Source organism: Pelobates fuscus, chromosome 3 (assembly GCF_036172605.1).
Source record: "Pelobates fuscus isolate aPelFus1 chromosome 3, aPelFus1.pri, whole genome shotgun sequence".
NCBI classification, from domain to species: domain Eukaryota; kingdom Metazoa; phylum Chordata; class Amphibia; order Anura; family Pelobatidae; genus Pelobates; species Pelobates fuscus.
Window position 1 is genome coordinate 266,213,898 of NC_086319.1, and position 18,950 is coordinate 266,232,847.

Consider the following 18,950-nt stretch of genomic DNA (forward strand, 5'->3'; position numbering starts at 1 on the left):
ATCAACTGCTATTCACCAATTGCCCTCTGGATGGCCATACAAATGTTTACATTTTTAAAGAAATTTGCAACTGTTTTGGATCCCTATCTCCTCAAAGTCTATCGAGCAGTGACAGACACAGGAGGGATACAAGTGGAAATACTGTTGGTCATAATATTCACTATTCCCAAACCAGACAAACCTACTGACAATTGAAAAAAAAAATTGCCCGATTTCACTTCTTAATACTGATGCGAAAATATATGCTAAGATCTTGGCCTCATTGCTACCATCCATAATTAAAGATGATCAAACCAGGTTTGTACTAGGGAAAAGGGGATTCGAAAAGACCTGTAAACTTTCTGAAACAGCTCTGGGGGTTGAGTCAAGGTAATCTTTTGCTAGCATTAGATGTGGAAAAAGTATTTGACTGCCTCGGCTGGCTCTTCCTGAGAGGAGTGTTGGGCTTATATGGATTTTCCACCTTGATCATACAACATTTTTCTGTGTAAAATAGACCAAGCGCACAGCCCAAATCTATGGAACTGTTTTGGGCAGGAAAATGTGCTTGCGGTCAGTCATAAAGGACTCCCAGCTAACTTTTGATCTACTGGATGGATTTTATGAAGATTGGACGTATATTTTTAAAGTTATAGTACATGTATAAAAACTGTATTTTTCCTGCTTGTGATAATTATGTTAACCCATTGTGTACCATAATTATATCCCAGGCAGAGGGGGGGATTTTGTGTATAATTGCTGGGAGTGTTTTCTGTAATGTACGTGTGTTATTGGTTGTTCTGTAAAACCCTGTGGGCAGTACTATGTGTGCAGATTGTGAATAAAAGAGGCTGTATGTGCCAGTACAGTCAGTTCTGCTTGACCTCAAAATGAAGTGTCGTCCCGTTATTGGGAGAATTGGATTGTATGCTGATTGCCAGGAGTGTAAGCTGATAGTATGCTTTTCCTGTTCAGCTGTTTACAGCATTCATATGCTTGAGAGCATTCGTATGCTTCTCCGGTTCAGTGGTTTTGGTGTCTGCTGCAGTGCTTGGAGTCCTCAGGAAGCGCTTGGAGCATCCTTCAACGGAGGTACCCAGTCGGGGTGCCCGTCGATCCATTACATGCATATTCTGCATATGCAAATTCATTAAATAAAACATTTTAAGGAGTAGTATCATTTTAGAAAGGTTTGACTTCTTTCCTTGCGTCTGCTTGGTGCTTCTCGGCCCACTACTTCCTGGTTTCTGGGTGAATTGTCAGTTATCTTAACTTGCAGTGTAGGGTTGTAACGAGTATATACCCCTACACGCAGGATCCAGCCAAACAGAAGACAGCACAGAGGAGAGATACGTCTACCGGACCTTAGAGTGGCCGGACTCGACGTAATAGGAGAAGTACAGAGTCAGGAACGATCCGAGGTCAAGGGCATAAAGAGACAGCGTAAACGAGAACTAGCCGGGGTCTGGTACACAGGAATCAGCAAGCCGGCAAACAGTACAGACAAGGATAAAGCGAAAACGAAGCCAGAATACAAAGCCAAGGTCAAATACGGAGAAACACAACTGAACACAACAAGCACTAAAGGGAACTGTAGCAGAAACCACGATAGGGCAAGGAACTAAGGGAAAAAGGGAAGTATAAGTAGCCATCAAACTAATGTGATTGGCTCCTGTCACTTCCACACCCCCAAAAGGTAAGTGTATGGGTTGATTGGCATGACAGGAGCCAATGGGAGCCTTCTTGCAATTTAGGCTCCCACTGTCTCTTTAAGAGCGCGCCCGAGACTCACGGCGCGCTCTTAGCTGCAGGCGGGACACGTGACCGCATCTCGCGGTCACTGCCCGTCCTCCTGTTAGGAGAGTCGGATGAGCCGCGCGCGGCTCGTGCAGCCGCAGAACCGCGCGCGGCCTGAAGAGAGGACCGCGGCCGGCCCCCGGATAAGGTAAGTAACGCTACAAGGGTTCAGCTTACTGACTAAAAGTGATCAGCTGACTCTCCAAGCCAATATCCCAGCCTTGCATTGGGTGATTTAGCTCTGGAGAGCCAACAAAAGCTCCTGGAAGCAGAGGAGGCAGGAAGCAGATCCAGGGTGAGTAATCAAACTGTTCTAATTAAGTTTTACTCCTTACAGTGGGGGATGGGGACAGAGGGGGGGGTTTCCAGGGCACTTTTGACCCCATAACCACTACAGTGAGCTGTAGTAGTTATGGTGCTTGGAGTGGTCCTTTAAAGAAAAACTGACAATATTATTTTTAATATATAACAGAAAATTTATGCAATACTTATGATACTTAAGATATTTTCTTTTCCCGGATATATGCCATGGCAGCACTACGTATGGTTATAGCTCCTCCCCTTCTCAATTGGACAGAAACACCTCCAAAATAAAAGAGACTCCCCCGTATACCCCCTCAATCTTAGTTTAAAGCCACGAAACAACACATGATTTTATAAGAGGGTGGGATCGCAGTGCTGCCATGGCATATATCCGGGAAAAGAAAATATCGGTAAGTATGGCATAAATTTTCTGTTTTCCCCCGGATATATCCATGGCAGCACTACGTATGGGTTATACCCAAGCTGAAAGGAGTAAGGGAGGGAGAATAATAACCACAACGCATAAATCCATGCAAATACGGTTTATTGATCCATAAACTATAAGGCAGCGGAGAGGACACTTCTACCAAATTCTGTGGTAGATGAACGCACTACATCCAACTGATAGTGATTGATAAACGTGTTGAAGGAGGACCATGTTGCTGCCGAACAAATGCGATCTGCAGAAATGTTGACTGCAGCTGCCCAAGAAGCGGCCAAGGATCTGGTAGAATGAGCTCTAAGGCCTTGAGGGACAGGAACTCCGGAGGCTGAGTAGGCCTGACCAATGGCTGAGATGATCCATCGGCCAATATGAGATGAAGAAGCGGCTTGACCCTTCTTGTAACCTGAAGGAATAAGGAACAGTCTAGATGTCTTCCTTATGTCTGAAGTTCGGTTCAGGTATGTAGATCCAAACGATGCCATTTCTCTTCTTCTTCCGATGAGGGATGAGGGAAAAAGGCTGGCAAAATGATGTCCTGATTCATATGGAAAGCAGAAACCACCTTGGGTCTGAAAGCTGGAATCGTACAAAGGATCACTCGGTCTTCCTGAAGAATCAAAAAGGGAGACTCACAGGAGAGAGCGCTTAGCTCGGAGATTCTTCTACCTGAGGTCAAGGCAACCAACAGAACAGTTTTCAACGTAAGAGTAAGTATAGAAACACTCTCCAAGGGCTCAAACAGAGAATCAGATAAGGCCTGTAAAACCAGAGGTAAATCCCAAGGAGGGGAGCAAGACCATACTGGAGGGCGAAGCTTGAGAATGGCTTGAAAAAATCTAGCAATATCTGGATCAAATGTCAATTTCCGATCTAACAGAGCAGAGATCGCTGAAGTATGCACTTTTAGGGAGCTGAGACTTAAACCCTTGTCAAATCCGTCCTGTAAAAATTGAAGGATGTCACAGATACTGGGAGACAAAGGAGAAATATTATGTGCCAAACACCAGCTACAGAAGATGTCCCAAATACGATAGTAAGCTGAAGAAGAGGATTTCTTCCTGGCATTCAGAAGAGTATAAATTACTGAAGAAGAGAAGCCTTTGCTGGAGAGACGTTGCTTCTCAATTTCCAAGCCCTTAAATTGAGAGACTGAGGAGATGGGTCAGAGATCGGACCTTGTTGTAGGAGACTCAGTTGATCTGGGAATTTCAGAGGAATGTCCTGAGAGAGTCTCTGCAGCAGGGGAAACCAAGGCCACCTGGGCCAGAAGGGAATCACTGCAAGAATTGTTGCTTGCTCCTGCAGGATCCTTCTTAGCAGGGGGAAAATCAGAGGAGTTGGGGGGAAAACATACCCCAGGTGGAAGTTCCACTCGCAACAGAGAGCATCCTGGTCTTCCGCCAAAGGGTTGAAGTAACGCGAGAAGAACCTTCCCACTTTGCGATTCTTCGCTGTGGCCATCAGATCTACCTGAGGAAAACCCCACTTCTGGACTATGCTTTGGAATGCCATAGGGGCCAACTCCCATTCTGTGGGATCCAGGGTCACTCGGTTTAAGAAATCCGCCACTTGATTCTTCTTTCCCGGAAGGTAAACTGCCTTGTTCCCCTTCAAATTCTTCTCTGACCAGGACATAAGTGGGGTCAACACTTTCATTAAGCGTTTGCTCTTTGTACCCCCCTGATGATTGATGTAAGCAACTGTAGAGGTATTGTCTATCCTTACTCTCACCCAACTTTGTTTCAGACAAGGAAAGTGCAAAGAGCCTGGAAGACTGCTTGCAACTCTAAAACATTCGAGGATAGAGGATGCTGTTTGTTTTCCCACTGCCCCTGAACACGAAGAAGGCCCAAATGAGCCCCCCAACCTGATTGGCATGCATCTGTCGTGAGAGTAACCCAAGGGATAACGTTCAGAGGATACCCTTGATATAGATTCTCGTTCATTAGCCACCATGCCAGTTCCTTCTTGATCTCTGATGATAAAGAGATTGCTTGATTCAGATCCTTGTTCGCAAACTGGGATAGAAACCCTTCTTGTGGAATTCTCATATGCCACTGGGCTCATCTCGTAAAACCTATTGTAGAGGACAAACTTCCCAGAAGGCTCATAAATTCCCGGTCCAGGATGGATTTCAGAGGCAGAAGACGAAGGATCTTTGATTGAATACGAAGCCCCCTGTCCAAGGATAGGGAGACTTGTGACTGGATTGTGTTGAATCTTGCACCTAAGTATATCATAACTTGAGAGGGGGAAAGCTGACTCTTCTTGAGGTTTACCAACCATCCAAATTTTTGAAGAATTAAAAGAACCCAATCTCGATGAAGAAGGAGAATATCTCTGCTGTGTGAGAGAATCAAGATGTCGTCAAGTTAATGGAATATTGAGATGCCTTCCAGACGGATATATGCTATGAAGGCAACCAGGATCTTTGAGGGAAAAGGCCAAAGGGAAGGGCTTGTAACTGAAAATGCTGATGGTAAATAGCAAATCTCAGGAACTTCTGGTGTGGTGGAGCAATAGGAACATGAAAGTAAGCGTCTCGAAGGTCTATGGAGATTAACCAGTCACCTGGGGAGATGACTTTTATAATGGAATTTACTTATTCCATCTTGAATTTTCTCACATACAGATTTTCGTTTAATTCGTGAAGGTCTAAAATTGGTCTCCACTCCCCTGATACTTTCTGAGTGAGAAAAAGTTTGGAATAAACCCCCAATCCTCTTACTTTTGCAGGAACAGGACATATAACTCCTTCTCATGCAATGGGAAAGTAGGATTGCACCTTCTCAGGTCAGCAAAATGCTTACTAGAAGCTGGTTCCTCCTCTCTCTTATCCTTAAGCTCCAAGGTATCATGAACTGTCTTGATTAAAGCTTCTATTTTCACACTGTCTATAAAGACAGGAGAGGCCCCATATTCTTCACCTTGAGATGACAATTCGTCTTGCTCAAATACCGGGGTACATATTCGTCAGAGCTTAAGTCAGCATATTCCTCTGGGCTAAAAGATCTACGTCTTTTCTCAGCCCTCTCAGACTGTCGAAGACCCTCTGAAACTGCTTGACGGATGTAAGAAAGAATATCTGGATCTGGTTCAGTATGGCCTGCCGCTGCTTTAAGACAAGCTAAGCAGAGCCTTTTCCCAGGAAGCACCTTGTCGTCACAAGCTTCACATAAGTTGGTCTTATCCTTCTTTTTCTTGTATGAGGATCTGTGGGCAGAACTGAAAATCCTCCAGTCAGAAGTCTGAAATGCACTCTTTTTTTTTTTTTTTTTTTTTTTTTAATAGTATTGTGTCTTTAAAAATTTTAGTGACTTACTCAGAACCTCTAGATTGCGACCTATTTCTCGAAGCCTGACTGGGGGAATCCATAGTATGGGCAGCTAGAAAAAAATTTGAATTTCCAGCAACCAATTATTGCCTTGAAAAAGGACTGGGGGGGTGGGACCTAGCCGCCGACGGGATCCCGCTCCGAGACCCGAAAACGGCGCAAATTGCAGGCCCACCGAGCCGGGCAAACTCACACACAGACCCCCGCCCAAGACCCGGTTCGGAGCCGGCAGTAACCAGACAGGGGCACGGAGCCTGGTGGGGCTTGAGCCGGGAAGAGACGGCTGCTCTCCTGGGTCTCCAACCGGCGGTGTGTTCCCCCCCCCTGGACCGGGGGGGTCATCCCAGTCTGCAGGAGCACAACACGGCTCACCAACCTGAGCCTAAACAACCGCCCTGGCGAGGACAATCCGCCGGGCGATAACACGCAAGATGGCCGCCGCAAGCCAGCCATGTGTGCGGGCCGCCAGTGGAGCCTACCTGACGCGTACCCAGCAGTGAGGAAATCAACAGAGCACATGGGAAAAGGGCCCTCTATCGATCCACCAGCTTCCTACAGCGAAGCAGGGTTTATGGAGGCGGCAAATGAAACCCTGTTGCACCCTCGGGGAAAAGCCCGCAGTAGCATAACAACACAGACCCTACCATGACAGCGGGGACCACCCAAGAAGCCGAGATGGAGAGCAGCTGGGAAGAATACTGATCCACGGTCTGAAAATCTTGGGACTCACTTGCTAATCTCCCTGCTGTGGTCCACCTGTGGAATTGAGCGACAGCCTGACTAAGAAACCCCTGCTAACACAGGACAAGACCATCTCCAGTACCGTAATGACTCTCATCACTCTTAGTCCCTGCATCACCTTTCAGGACTCAGGGGTATTGATAGCATGTCTGCTTCAACAACAGTTAACAAGGACTACCTTAACTAAGCAATCTAATCTATTGGTGGCCTGACATGTCTCCTAGCACTGTTTTAATGTATTTTATTTTATTTCTTATTCAAGCATTTAACCCATTGTGCCTACTCAGTTCCCAGGGTAACATATTAAGCTAGCGAGCTGAAGTATGTATATCCTAACCTATAATCAGACCTTCTCCTGAACGCCACTAGGGATATACACCAAACCTAGACACCTCAGGTCTTACACTCAGGGCACCCACTGGTTTAAACTTACCTGCGTAACCTGTTTATTGATGTTTAACTCCTGCATTATTTGTGACATTACCAACCTATTTAAGCCTGTATAGACATGTATCTTTGTGCAACACCCGGATATTTGTGTTAAAAGACATTGTACCAAAGGTTCCAGCAAGCGGCACAATCTGTCCTGCCTTGCACACATAGCGTTGAAACTTGTAATATGAACCCAAAGCGCACCTAGATATGCTTAAGTGTCCTAGCATGTTATAATATATAAGCGTTGCCACTATTCTGTTATTTTTCACGATTATAAAAAAAATGTGCTGATCAACCTGCCACACTGTAAAATGTCTTGAAAATGCTGGTGGATGTTGTTGTGGCTCCACATGCCAGTTGTCATTGCAAGCACAAGAAAAATAAAGAATTTAAAAAAAAATAAAAAAATAAAAAGGACTGGGGAATAGAGAAATTATAATAAAAGGACAAGAGGTGTCACTTACCTGCAGCCAGAAGACAGAAGTTTAATCCAGTTATGCAGAGATACATCAAACAGCATACTGACAGAATAGAGGTGCTTACCCTTTAAATATAGGATGCCAAACCAGGAATTAAATCCCCCTGCTGCTGGCCTTCCACTGGCGTGCGTTCCACCTGCGTTCCACTGCTGGAGAGAGGGAAAAGATAGGCAGAAAAAACGGAAGTGACGAACTGGAAGTGACAAAACCGGAAGTGACGAAAGCGGAAGTGCTAGCAATATCGCCGTGCGTTCCACCATGCGTTCCATGACCGGAATGGATCAGCCACAAGGAAACAGGAGCCCACCCCCGGTCAAGTAAGTTCTTAATCCACTGCCACTTACATCCTGAGGATAGGGCAGGCCCAGGGCCGGATTAAGAGCACACTGGGCCTGGTGCTGACAATTATGATGGGCCTAATTACGGAATCTTATCGACCAAAAACACTAAAACAGTCATACCTCCCAAGCGTCATGTATCTGATGGAGATGGTGCTGGAGGGAAATGCATAGGGTTCATCTATAAGAAAACACATACTCTATGCTAATCTCTCTCTAATTTATGCTTTCATCTTTCAAGTAAATCCATACCCCCTAACAGCAGTGTCCAGTGAAGCAGGAAGTCAATGGGCTGGGTAAAAGGGTGGGCCACTGGTGCGAATCACGTAACCAGAACTGCCAAAAGGGGAGAACATGCCCAAAAAGGGGGCATGTCTGTCCAAAGAATTTGAAGGACAGCCTGGCATGAATGCATGTCAGGCTGCCCGCCAATAATGCAGGCTGTCCAATTAACCCCTTAAGGACACATGACATGTGTGACACGTCATTATTCCCTTTTATTCCAGAAGTTTGGTCCTTAAGGGGTTAAGGGCATACTATGCAGGCAACACCCTGAGCTTGACATAAATGTGTCTAATGATGCGCTCACTCCATGCTTTCTAAGGACTGTCCCCTAGCACTCGCTGGTCCACTTGTCTCCTTACCTTCTTACTAGCAGGCAGAAGTTCCTGGTATATAGTCTGGGACAGAGAAAAGGTGTATGTAGTAAGTGTAAAAGAAAGGGGACATGCCACAGTGTTAGAGAGACCAACGTCTGCATTACCTAAACTAATTTTATTGTCAGCCAGTCCACACAAGTTTTGTTCCCATACATCCCTCTTAAGCTTCCAAACTTAAAGGGACACTATAGTCACCAGAACAACTACCACTTATTGTATTTGTTCTGGTAAGTAGAATCATTCCATTCAGGCCCTTTGCAATATACACTGTCTTTTCAGAGAAAATAACTCCACTGGCCACTCCTTAGATGGCTGCTAGAGGTGCTTCCTGTGGCAGTACTGCCTAGTGTACAGCACTGCCATTCAGTGTCTCCACCCTCTGCATGCAGACACTGAACTTCCCTCATAGAGATGCATTGATTCAATGCATCTCTATGAGGAGATGCTGATTGGCCAGGGCTATGTTGGACTTGTGCTGGCTTGCCCCTGATCTGCCTAGTTGACAGTATCAGCCAATCCTATGGGGAAGTATTGTAATTTGCTCAGACCACCACTTCCGATGATGTCAGCAGACAGTCAGTTCAGAGGCAGATCCAGCAGCATATTTTACTATATTTAGGGAGTCAAGAAGGGGCCAGGGTGGTTGTTTTAACATAATAGGGTCAGAAATACATGATTGTGTTCCTGACCCTATAGTGCTCCTTTAACCCCTTAAGGACACATGACGTGTGTGACACGTCATGATTCCCTTTTATTTCAGAAGTTTGGTCCTTAAGGGGTTAAGCAAGAGTATGTGAAGAGTAGTTAGGGTTGCCACCTTTTTTGAAAATAAATACCAGCCTTAATCATTTGTATAATCACGAGGAGTGACATCAGAGAAAATTCTGTAAAATCACCAACAAACTACTCACAGTTTGATTCTGCTGTATAGATGGATTGCTCCCAGTGTCTCAGTCTCGCAAGTCACCAAGTGTCTCAGTGTCCCTATGTATCACAGTGTCAGTGTCCCCATGTCACCCAGACCCCTAGTCTCCCAGTGTCCCTATGTCTCAGTGTGTCCCCATGCCACTAGGATACTGGGGACACAGTGAGACATGGGGACACAGTGAGACATGGGGACACAGTGAGACATGGGGACACTGAGACATTTAGGGAAATGGGGACACTGAGACACTAGGGACACTGAGACACTAGGGACACTGAGACACTAGGGACACAGAGACATGGGAACACAGACAATGGGAGACTAGGGGACACTGGGAGATTAGTGGACACTGGGGACACTGGATGGGAGACAGACACTTGGGGATACTGGGAGACATGGGGACAGTTGTGGACATAGACATGGGGACACTGGGACATATAGGGACAATGGGAGACATAGGGACACTAAGCACACTGAGACACTAAGAACACAGACACTGGGAGACATGGGGACACTGAAACATTTGGGGACACTAAGACACTAGGGACACAGACATGGAAACACAAACACTGGGAGACTAGGGGACACTGGCTGGGATACAGACACTTGGGGACACTGGGAGACATGGGGACACCAAGACACTAGCGACACTGGATGGGGGACATGGGGACACTGGGAGAAATGGGGACATAGTGTCTCCGTGTCCCTATGTCTCACAGCGTCCCCATGTGTCTGTGTCCCTATGTTTTCCAGTGTCCCCAAGTGTCTCAGTGTTTCCAGGTCTCCCAGTGTCCCCAAGTGTCTCAGTGTTTCCAGGTCTCCCAGTGTCTGTGTCCCCATGTGTCCTAGTGTCTCAGTGTGTCCTAGTGTCTGTGTCCCCTAGTGTCTCAGTGTCCCCATATGTCCCCTAGTGTCTCAGTGTCCCCTAGTGTCTCAGTGTCCCCATGTGTCTCAGTGTCCCCATGTGTCCCTGCTGCCTTTCCCCCCATCCCTCACTTACCTGAGCTGTAGAGCTGCTGTCTGGACTCTGTGCTGTGTAGCTGCTCCCCCACGGATCAGTAAGTAGTAGAGAGAGGCAGGGATATGCTGTAACTTCCTATCCCTGCCTCTCTCCACACACAGTGACCCCTACTGGCCGGTGCTGGTATTGTAGAGTAATCTCCATTTATTCTGAGAAAAATACCTGCATTTGTATTGTAGGTATTACTGCAATATTGGCATGGCCAGGCAGCCTCAAATACCGGCTGTGCCAGTAAAATACCAGTGAGGTGGCAAAGTAAGTAATGTGTAAAAAAAAAAAAAAAATGTTTTTTTTTTTTTTAAATGGGCCTATTCCATGGGCCTGGGCCTGGAGCTGCAGCTCCATCAGCCCCTATGTTAATCCGGCCCTGGGCAGGCCATCTATATTGGGAAAGCCAAGAAGCCCAAATTTTTTGCAGCAAGTAGGTGAACCCTTCTGTGGGAATTACCACCTCCCTGGGTCTGGCACATCCAGCTGCTAACTATAGGGTTACTGCAGCATAGCTCCCCGGTCACTAAGGGGAGAATCCTCCAGGGGGTCGCCCTTGGTGAGGCGCCGTGTCCTGAGGCTTCCATGGGGAGAGAGGCTGAACTCCCCATGGGCCAGGGGTACAATTAGACCCGAATAAGTCACAAAATAAAATTTTAGGTGATGCAACTTCCACTGTCCCTGAGAAGTGGACAGGAAAAAAAGACTGAGGGGGTATAGGGGGGAGTCTCTTTTATTTAGGAGGTGTTCCTGTCCAAGTGAGAAGGGGAGGAGCTATACCCATACGTAGTGCTGCCATGGATATATCCGGGGAAATATATTTACAGTTTATGTCATTTTCTGATTTACATGGGCCATGAGCCTATTTTCAATTTTTCTGCTCTTTCAGGTCTGGCATTCCTACCTAGTATATTTGGCTGTCTTGGCATCCTGATTAACTCTGTTTCTTTTTATTTATTTGCCTTTTCCCCCTCATTTACTGCCTAGATTATGTTCTCAACTCACAGTCTCCTGTCAGCCTTCCTCACATTTTGAGTCTCTTGCTATAGTAGTGGCTTCAACTTGCTTGTTTTATTATTGATGCCTGTTTTATACAGGTACCACTATTGCACTAGTATACAGAGCAAGAGACGAGGAAAACATAATGAAATGAATAAATTAACACTGACAGGAGCTGGTAGGCTGATAAAATAAAAGGGACATTCTATGCACCAAAATCACTACATGTTAATGTCCCTGGAGTCTCAGCACTTGTAGTATTTACATTGCTTCCTATTGCAACTTCTAATGGTTGTCACTCAGAGAGCTACTCGAGACGCTTCCTGCTGAAGTCCTGCAATTTCTATGGGACTGATGTACAGCGTTTTCAGGTTCAGCATGAAGACGTCAAACTCTTCTCATGAAATGCATGGAGTAAAAAAAACATTTTATTAAGTGTCATTTTTTTTATGAATCTCCTCAGGGTTTACCCATGGGGATGTCAGCAAAGCATTTTTTACAATTGGACAGCTTTGGGTTGCAACAACCATTGTTTATGCAAATGTGTCTTCTGCAATTTCTCTGTTCCTTCTAAATGCATTGTTGTCTGATCTAGTATATCGTACCTTCATTCTGCAGCTGTTTTTGGGTGGACTCTATTAAGAATAGATAAGGAGGACATGGATTGCATGGAGAAAAGAAGTAAAAGACAGTGATACTTACATATATAATTTAAAAGTAAGAAGTTCCAACAGAGTTCCAACATTTCTCTTCAAAATTTTACAACATTTTTTCTTGTTCATTTCAGGAAAAGAACATGTTTCCATTTTTTCACTTGAAAGCACAAGGTTTGGCATCTGGAGATGTGGATAAAGACGTCTGGCCAATACGCTACTTTGTTGATGAAGGTTTTGAACTGTTCTGTGCCCAGTCCTTTTCTACAAACTTTGGACTGTACGGTATAACAAAGGTTCATTATTATATAGAAAAAGCAAGATACTGGGATATCTATAAAGTAACTGGTGTTCTTCCTCAATAGCGATTATAAGATAGTACTTTACACTTTGCATATCATTAATTATTAAGTAAAAGTGGAATACTCACCAGTACGCACTTGACTGAAATAAACATATTGACTCAGGCTGTGGTCACTGAAAAATACAAATACATGATAAAAGCTTCCTTACGCTCCACATATAAATATATGTGGCCACCATAAACTATACTTTGCTTGCCAAATGTACCTCAGTTAACAGAAAAGAAATAAAAATGATATCATACTATACAATCCAGGTTCTAACAATGGGCAAAAAGTGTTTTCAAAGTTTTCATTAGTATTTATACATTCGTTAAGCGTATCCTATGAGTAAAATAATAACAAACATTCTGCACTTGCATTGTTCCTCATCTGATACTTGTATCCTCTTTTGTTTGACGAAAGTTATGCCTGATACGTTGAAAGCAGAAAACCCCAATGCTTTCATTACTTGTATGGACTTTTGCCTCTAGACACACTAAAAAGGTTGTGAGAACTTGCTTTGGATATAAGACTCACTTTTAATGAATGAATGTCAGTTGTTCCTCATTTTAATATGCTTCTCCTGATGTTCACTCACTCGAGTTCTAACTAACCTTATTAACAAAGCCCTATAATATATCCACTATGTATATTTATTTAAATATTGAAGGTGGGGTCATTTCTAGCTGAAACCCACATATTAATGATATGGGAATTTAATGGAAGATGATGGGTCTAATTTAAGAGATGGCTGTGTTAGAAGAAAAATATTGAAAAAAGCAACATGATATCTATGTGAGAGCAAGATGCTGTCAACAAATTGACTTGAAAAGTCGCTTTAAGCATCTTGACATTTTTCACACATACTAAGGTTTATATGGTGAAAGATAACCAGATTCAATCAACACATGCTTCAGCTTTATTTTCTAATAATAATCAGACAACATACTTTTCTATCTGAATGGACACTACAGACACTAGTGTTTTACTGGATTATGATTATTATTATATTATTATTATTATGTTATCATCATTTATATAGCACCAACATATCCACAGTTGTTTATAAATTTAGAATGAGCTTAATTTAGAATTAAGCTTCAATGAGCTTAATATTTAGGAAGGGGTAAAGGCACAAATATGAATAACAGATTTCAGAAAAGAGTGTCAAAAGAAGCTAGTTAAGGGTCTATGTAGTAAACTGAAACTGTGGAAGGAGGGAGAGTGAACTGGGTTGTGGAGGTGAAGGAACTGAGAAGGAAATTTGTAATGAGAGGAGCATCACCCAGGAAGATTGTAGGATTTCCTAAAGATTAAACCCACTGCTGCAATAAGGAAAGCTAAAATATATAGACTTTTTTCAGGAGTCTTACAGGGAGGCTTTATGAGAAGCCATGGGGGGGCATGAGGCAAGGGCTACATACACAATGATGATTTAACTCCTAAATGCACTGTTTTAGTGCTTTGAGTGTCACTTAAAAAAGGAGCACTCATGGTAAAAAGTTTCTGAATGAGTGATATTAGAAAATAAAACATTGCACCATAGCATGTAAGCCTGTTAGTGTAATGTTAGTTTCACATGTGTACTACATGTGTGCATTTCAGAATAACTCCTATTTGACTGTGACAGCGATTTAATATTTTTGGATAAGTTTGTCAAATAATTTTTTTTCAAACTGTTAAAATATCAAAAATATATATAAAAAACTATCAAAATAGAAAAAATATTAACATATTTTTCAAACTAAATCATATGATTCATCTTGATAAATCATTTAAAAAGATTATCCAAAAATATTAAGTTGAGGCCTCTATAGGAGGACACTGATTGCTTTAAATGTTTAAGCCACGTTTAACTGTGGATAAGAGAAACATCACGTATAATTGCATGTTAAAGTGGTGGGAAAATCCTGTTATTTTTTTTCTTTGTATTTGTATGCATATTCCAATGTATTATTAGCACAATGCATTAAAAAAAAAGAATATTCCAAATACATAAGGAGAAAAGTATGTTCTCCTTTTTCATTTTGTAAAATTGCCGATTTCAATTGAAAAATCAGCCTTTTCATCTTTAATTCACCCAGCTCCCAGTTATATATGACTCTTCTTTATACCTCTCCCTGCAACTTTCAGGTACAAAATTAAGCTTGCGAATAGACAAAAATAGGATACAGCTGAATAACTAAAAAACAAGAAAATACATAGCACATAGTGAAGTACAGTAATTGCAATTGGATTTAACCCCCAATGATTGCACTCACGAAATAGTGTAGAGTAATGCGCCTTTAAGCCCACACTGGGGCTAGAGAAGTGTTCGTCTTCCACGGATGGGTGACTTCTGTCTTCCAATGAAGTGGGAATACGCCAATTTGAATATAAAAATATTTTATTGAGGCAATATAAAGCCTTAGTAAAAAATGAGATAAAAATAAATAGAATTTAACTGCAATCTAACGCGTTTCATCCACGTATTGTGGACTTCCTCAGAGATAATAACACAGTATGAGCAGTAAAAAACAGAGCATGCATAATTCCCACCCACAACCAAGTCCCTTTAAATAGAACCAGTCCATGTGTTGATTGGAGAAATCTCTCATAGAAACGCCCGAAACCTCTTCAATCCCTCCTCTCTTTTCAATAAGGGAACATTCCTTCCAGCTGATTGTCATAATAGAATTTAAAAATCGCGGCAACATTCAATGGTTATCGGTCCGTTTGCGTTCCATTACTATGCGTTCCAAGCGCGTATTTCTGATTGCGTTCCAAATACGTATTTCCGGTTGCGGATTTGAACAGAGGTCATGGGCGCTCAGATAGCGTTCCACAACTTCAGAATATATGCATTCCAAATAGCGAAACAGTCTTACAGCTTGACGAGCTAGAAATAATCTTAAAATAATACCATAATCAGAAACATGATTTCATATTCCAAACTGTAACACATATAACATAATAAAAACTAACAACTAACAATACAATAAGAATTCAATCCTTTGCCAAGTATGATCAAAATAAATTCAGAAAATATATAAAAAATACATAATTTTCAATAAATAAATAAAAATAAATATAAATAAATGAAAAATAGATAAATAAAAATAAAATAAAAGATAAAAATTAAATATAATAAAATATATATATATAGACCACATTGGCAAAAAATAGAAAACCCCCTCAAAAAAGACATTTATATATATATAGTTTAAAAAAATAATTTTTATACCATAAAACTGCCCAAAATCAACATCTATATTTAATCCCTTTGGTTCTAAAGTATCCAATTTATAAATTAAATAGGTCTCATGTTGTGCTAATTTTAATTCCATATTACCTCATCTCCAGTGGGAGGATAGATGTTCTATACCAAAACCTTTGAAGTCCCTCCAATTAAAGGCCGGGCATGTATTACAGTGAACTGGCACTGAATGGGTCGTAATTCCCTTCCTTATATTATTAATGTGCTCCATAAGGCGTACTTTTAGAAGCCTTTTTGTCTTTCCCACATATTGTTTGCCACACGGACACTGCAACAAATAGATCACAAAATTAAGCTTGGAATACTCCACATAATTTATTCTACCTTTGTCACCATATTATTATTTTTTTTTACTATACCAGTTTTACATTTATACTTGTAGTTTGCACTATAATTTTCTGTGCATGTAGTTTGTCATTGTTACTTTTATTGAATGCATTCCTCTCAATTTCATGTACTTATAGTTATTTAAATGAATATTTTGTTAAGACAATTTGTTTGATATATTTTTCAACAGTATTCAACATCAACAATGTTTGCACTACTCACCCCCTCTCTTTCCTTTCTTTGCCCCTACTTTATATAACTATGTCATAAGTCCATCACTGTTCCTCAATCCACACACCCAGCTCCCAGCAATACTGAGACGCTTAATTTTCTTTAAGCCCACCCCCCACCTGGGGAACAAGAGGGGGCTTGCTGTAGTTGCAAATGCTAAATCTGCATTTATTGCATGCCAAGATTTCTTGGCATGCAATGACCCATTATCATTAAAAAACTCAGCTTGTTAAATAATGAATAAAAAATTGCAGATTTGGTTGTGATTGTGCAGAAGTTAAAAATGGTTGAGCAAAGGCATAAAAATTCTACGATTTTGGAAGGTGATTTTACACCTTTGTATAATTAGCAACGACAAACTCATGGTTGTTTACCAGACATATCATCGGCCTACAAGTAAAATAATCACTGGATGCTTGAGTCAACTGAACACTTTACCTAAATGTTCATAAGTAATGTTTGTTTTCTGACCTACAGGCGAGAGAGTTGGGAGTCTACTAGCAGTTTTGAGGAGTAATGAGGTGCTCATCTCTGTCCGGTCCCAGCTAGAGAGGATTCTTCATGTCAAGGCTTTAGAGCCACCAGCTTTTGGGTCAAGATTAGTATCTACAGTCCTGAATAATGCATCTTATTGCACACAGTGGTGAGTCTTTTTTACATCGTACAGGCCACTAAATTAACTCTTCCAATACAATAATTTGATTCTCAATTAACTGTGAGCAAGGTACACTTCAGGGTTATTTACTAACGTGAGAATTCAAAGTGATTTTTAAATTTAAAGCCAGGGCACACTGAGATTTGTTTCCGTTCACCTATTTTGACCTTGAATTTAAAATTCACCTTGAATTCTCATTTTAGTGAAAAAGCATGACTTCACACAACTGTAGTTTTTAGGTTTTCGCACCCAAAGTAATTGTAAAATTAGGTTATTAAATTACTACAATTAGTATATGTGTTATGTTCCATGACCCCTTGCAACCTCTCTCTCTTTCTATGAATATGTATGCATGTGTGTACATATATATAATGAAAGAGAGAGAGTTTGTTTGTTTCTTCTTCCTAGCTGCTAGCATTCAGCCCTGTATCTGCCACCATTAAACCTCCCTGGAGCAAAGGTGGCTAGTATTTATAGACAGGATCTGTGGAGGAGAAGGTGTTTCTCTGCCTGGTGTAGACAGAAACTGGGGTGGTGAGAAAGGGACTTAATAGGATACTTTACATTTTGTGTTTTTACTAATTATAGCACAGAATCCTTTTTCGCAGTTACTCTAGTTGCAAAAAAAAAAAAGAAACATATGTATGTCTGGTTACTATATGCACAGTTGTGTTAGCACTGTGATAACTAAAGTAAGTAAGACACATGTGCTACCTACTTTTCATGGAAAATAGCTAAAAAGTGGCAGAATTTACAAATTGGTATGTGGAAAGAAATACATAGTTACCCTTTTTATTCTCTTCTCTTATAAGACAGAATATTCCGCAGACACCATAAGACCGTCTTACTAGTGCCTAAAGCTATTTTCTTTCTTCCTTCACAGCAAATTTAGGCCAATATGTAATTTACTAGCTGGAGTATCTTTGCAACTATGGCAGAAGAAAAAGGATTCTGTTTCTTTAGGAGAGACCTATAGAAAATGAAAAGCCTTTAGATATTAAATAGATGGCTTTATGGTTTCCATACAGTCCCACTAGAGAACAATATGAACACACTTCCCAGGAAGAAACTACTAGGTACTATCTGGTAATAAATGGGAAAAAAAGACTTTCAGAATAGGTGTTCTTAACATGGAGAGAATGATTAATCAGTTCATTAGTACAGGAAAGAAAATAGATTGCTTATTTTTACTTCACAAAGTCTATTTTCATTTTAAAGAAAATATATATTTTTCACAATTTATCTACTGAACAGTAAAATGTGAAATGGAATATTAACAAACATGATAGAGCACTAATGAGTGCCTAACAAAAGTGGAAAAAGTCCCAATCAATTGCAAGAATACCTTTCCTAAAATTTCACTCATTGAAATGATTGCTCCAAATATATTGTCTCTAAACCACTTTCTATATGACCAACTGCATTGTCTTTTTATACAAACAGGAAGGAGAGCCTAAAGCTGGCAGTCCGGAGACTCATGCTAATCAGGGCAAAAATGAACGAGAGACTTAAAGTTCTTGGAAGCTGGGAGTCTTGGGAGCATATCACTCAGCAGACTGGTCCATTTACTTACACTGGGTTAACACGTATGTATCTAGCTAGCATATATTATTCATAAACAAGCCATATATTCTTTTGTAGAAGTAAATTAACTACAGATTACTTTTCTAGTTTCAAATTCTAGGTTTAAATAAAAAATAAAGGAATGCATTTTGTATGTTACTAATGATGTAGTAAGGGCTGACTGCTTACCTTTATCACGTTTAAGACCCTTGAAAAATATCCTTAAATAGTATGCCATTTTCAGAAATAAGAAAAAAAATCTGTTTTTCTTTAAAGAGCAGATTATTTTGATAATATAGCCCATCATAAAGCGTTAAGGGTGACCAGACTGTAATGAGGAGGGATAGACCAATAAAAAGCTAGATTTCCCACATATAAGCAGAACGATGCATTGCTTGGCCAAAAAAAGTAATCATCTGGATTTAACTAAGCAAATAGGTAAAAGCCTCCTATTGGATAGTTACTGCATGGGTGATTA

General features: G+C 41.4%; 1 protein-coding gene across 1 annotated transcript in view; it reads left to right on the plus strand.

The window, feature by feature from the left end:
- The window catches only part of LOC134601098 (aspartate aminotransferase, cytoplasmic-like), a 70,110-nt gene that overhangs the window by 24,175 nt on the left and 26,985 nt on the right, over positions 1-18,950 (plus strand). The window contains exons 6-8 of the mRNA XM_063445529.1: positions 12,231-12,381; positions 16,732-16,897; positions 18,353-18,495. Of these exons, the coding sequence (XP_063301599.1) occupies positions 12,231-12,381; positions 16,732-16,897; positions 18,353-18,495 (460 nt within the window). The remainder of the gene's footprint in view (positions 1-12,230; positions 12,382-16,731; positions 16,898-18,352; positions 18,496-18,950) is intronic.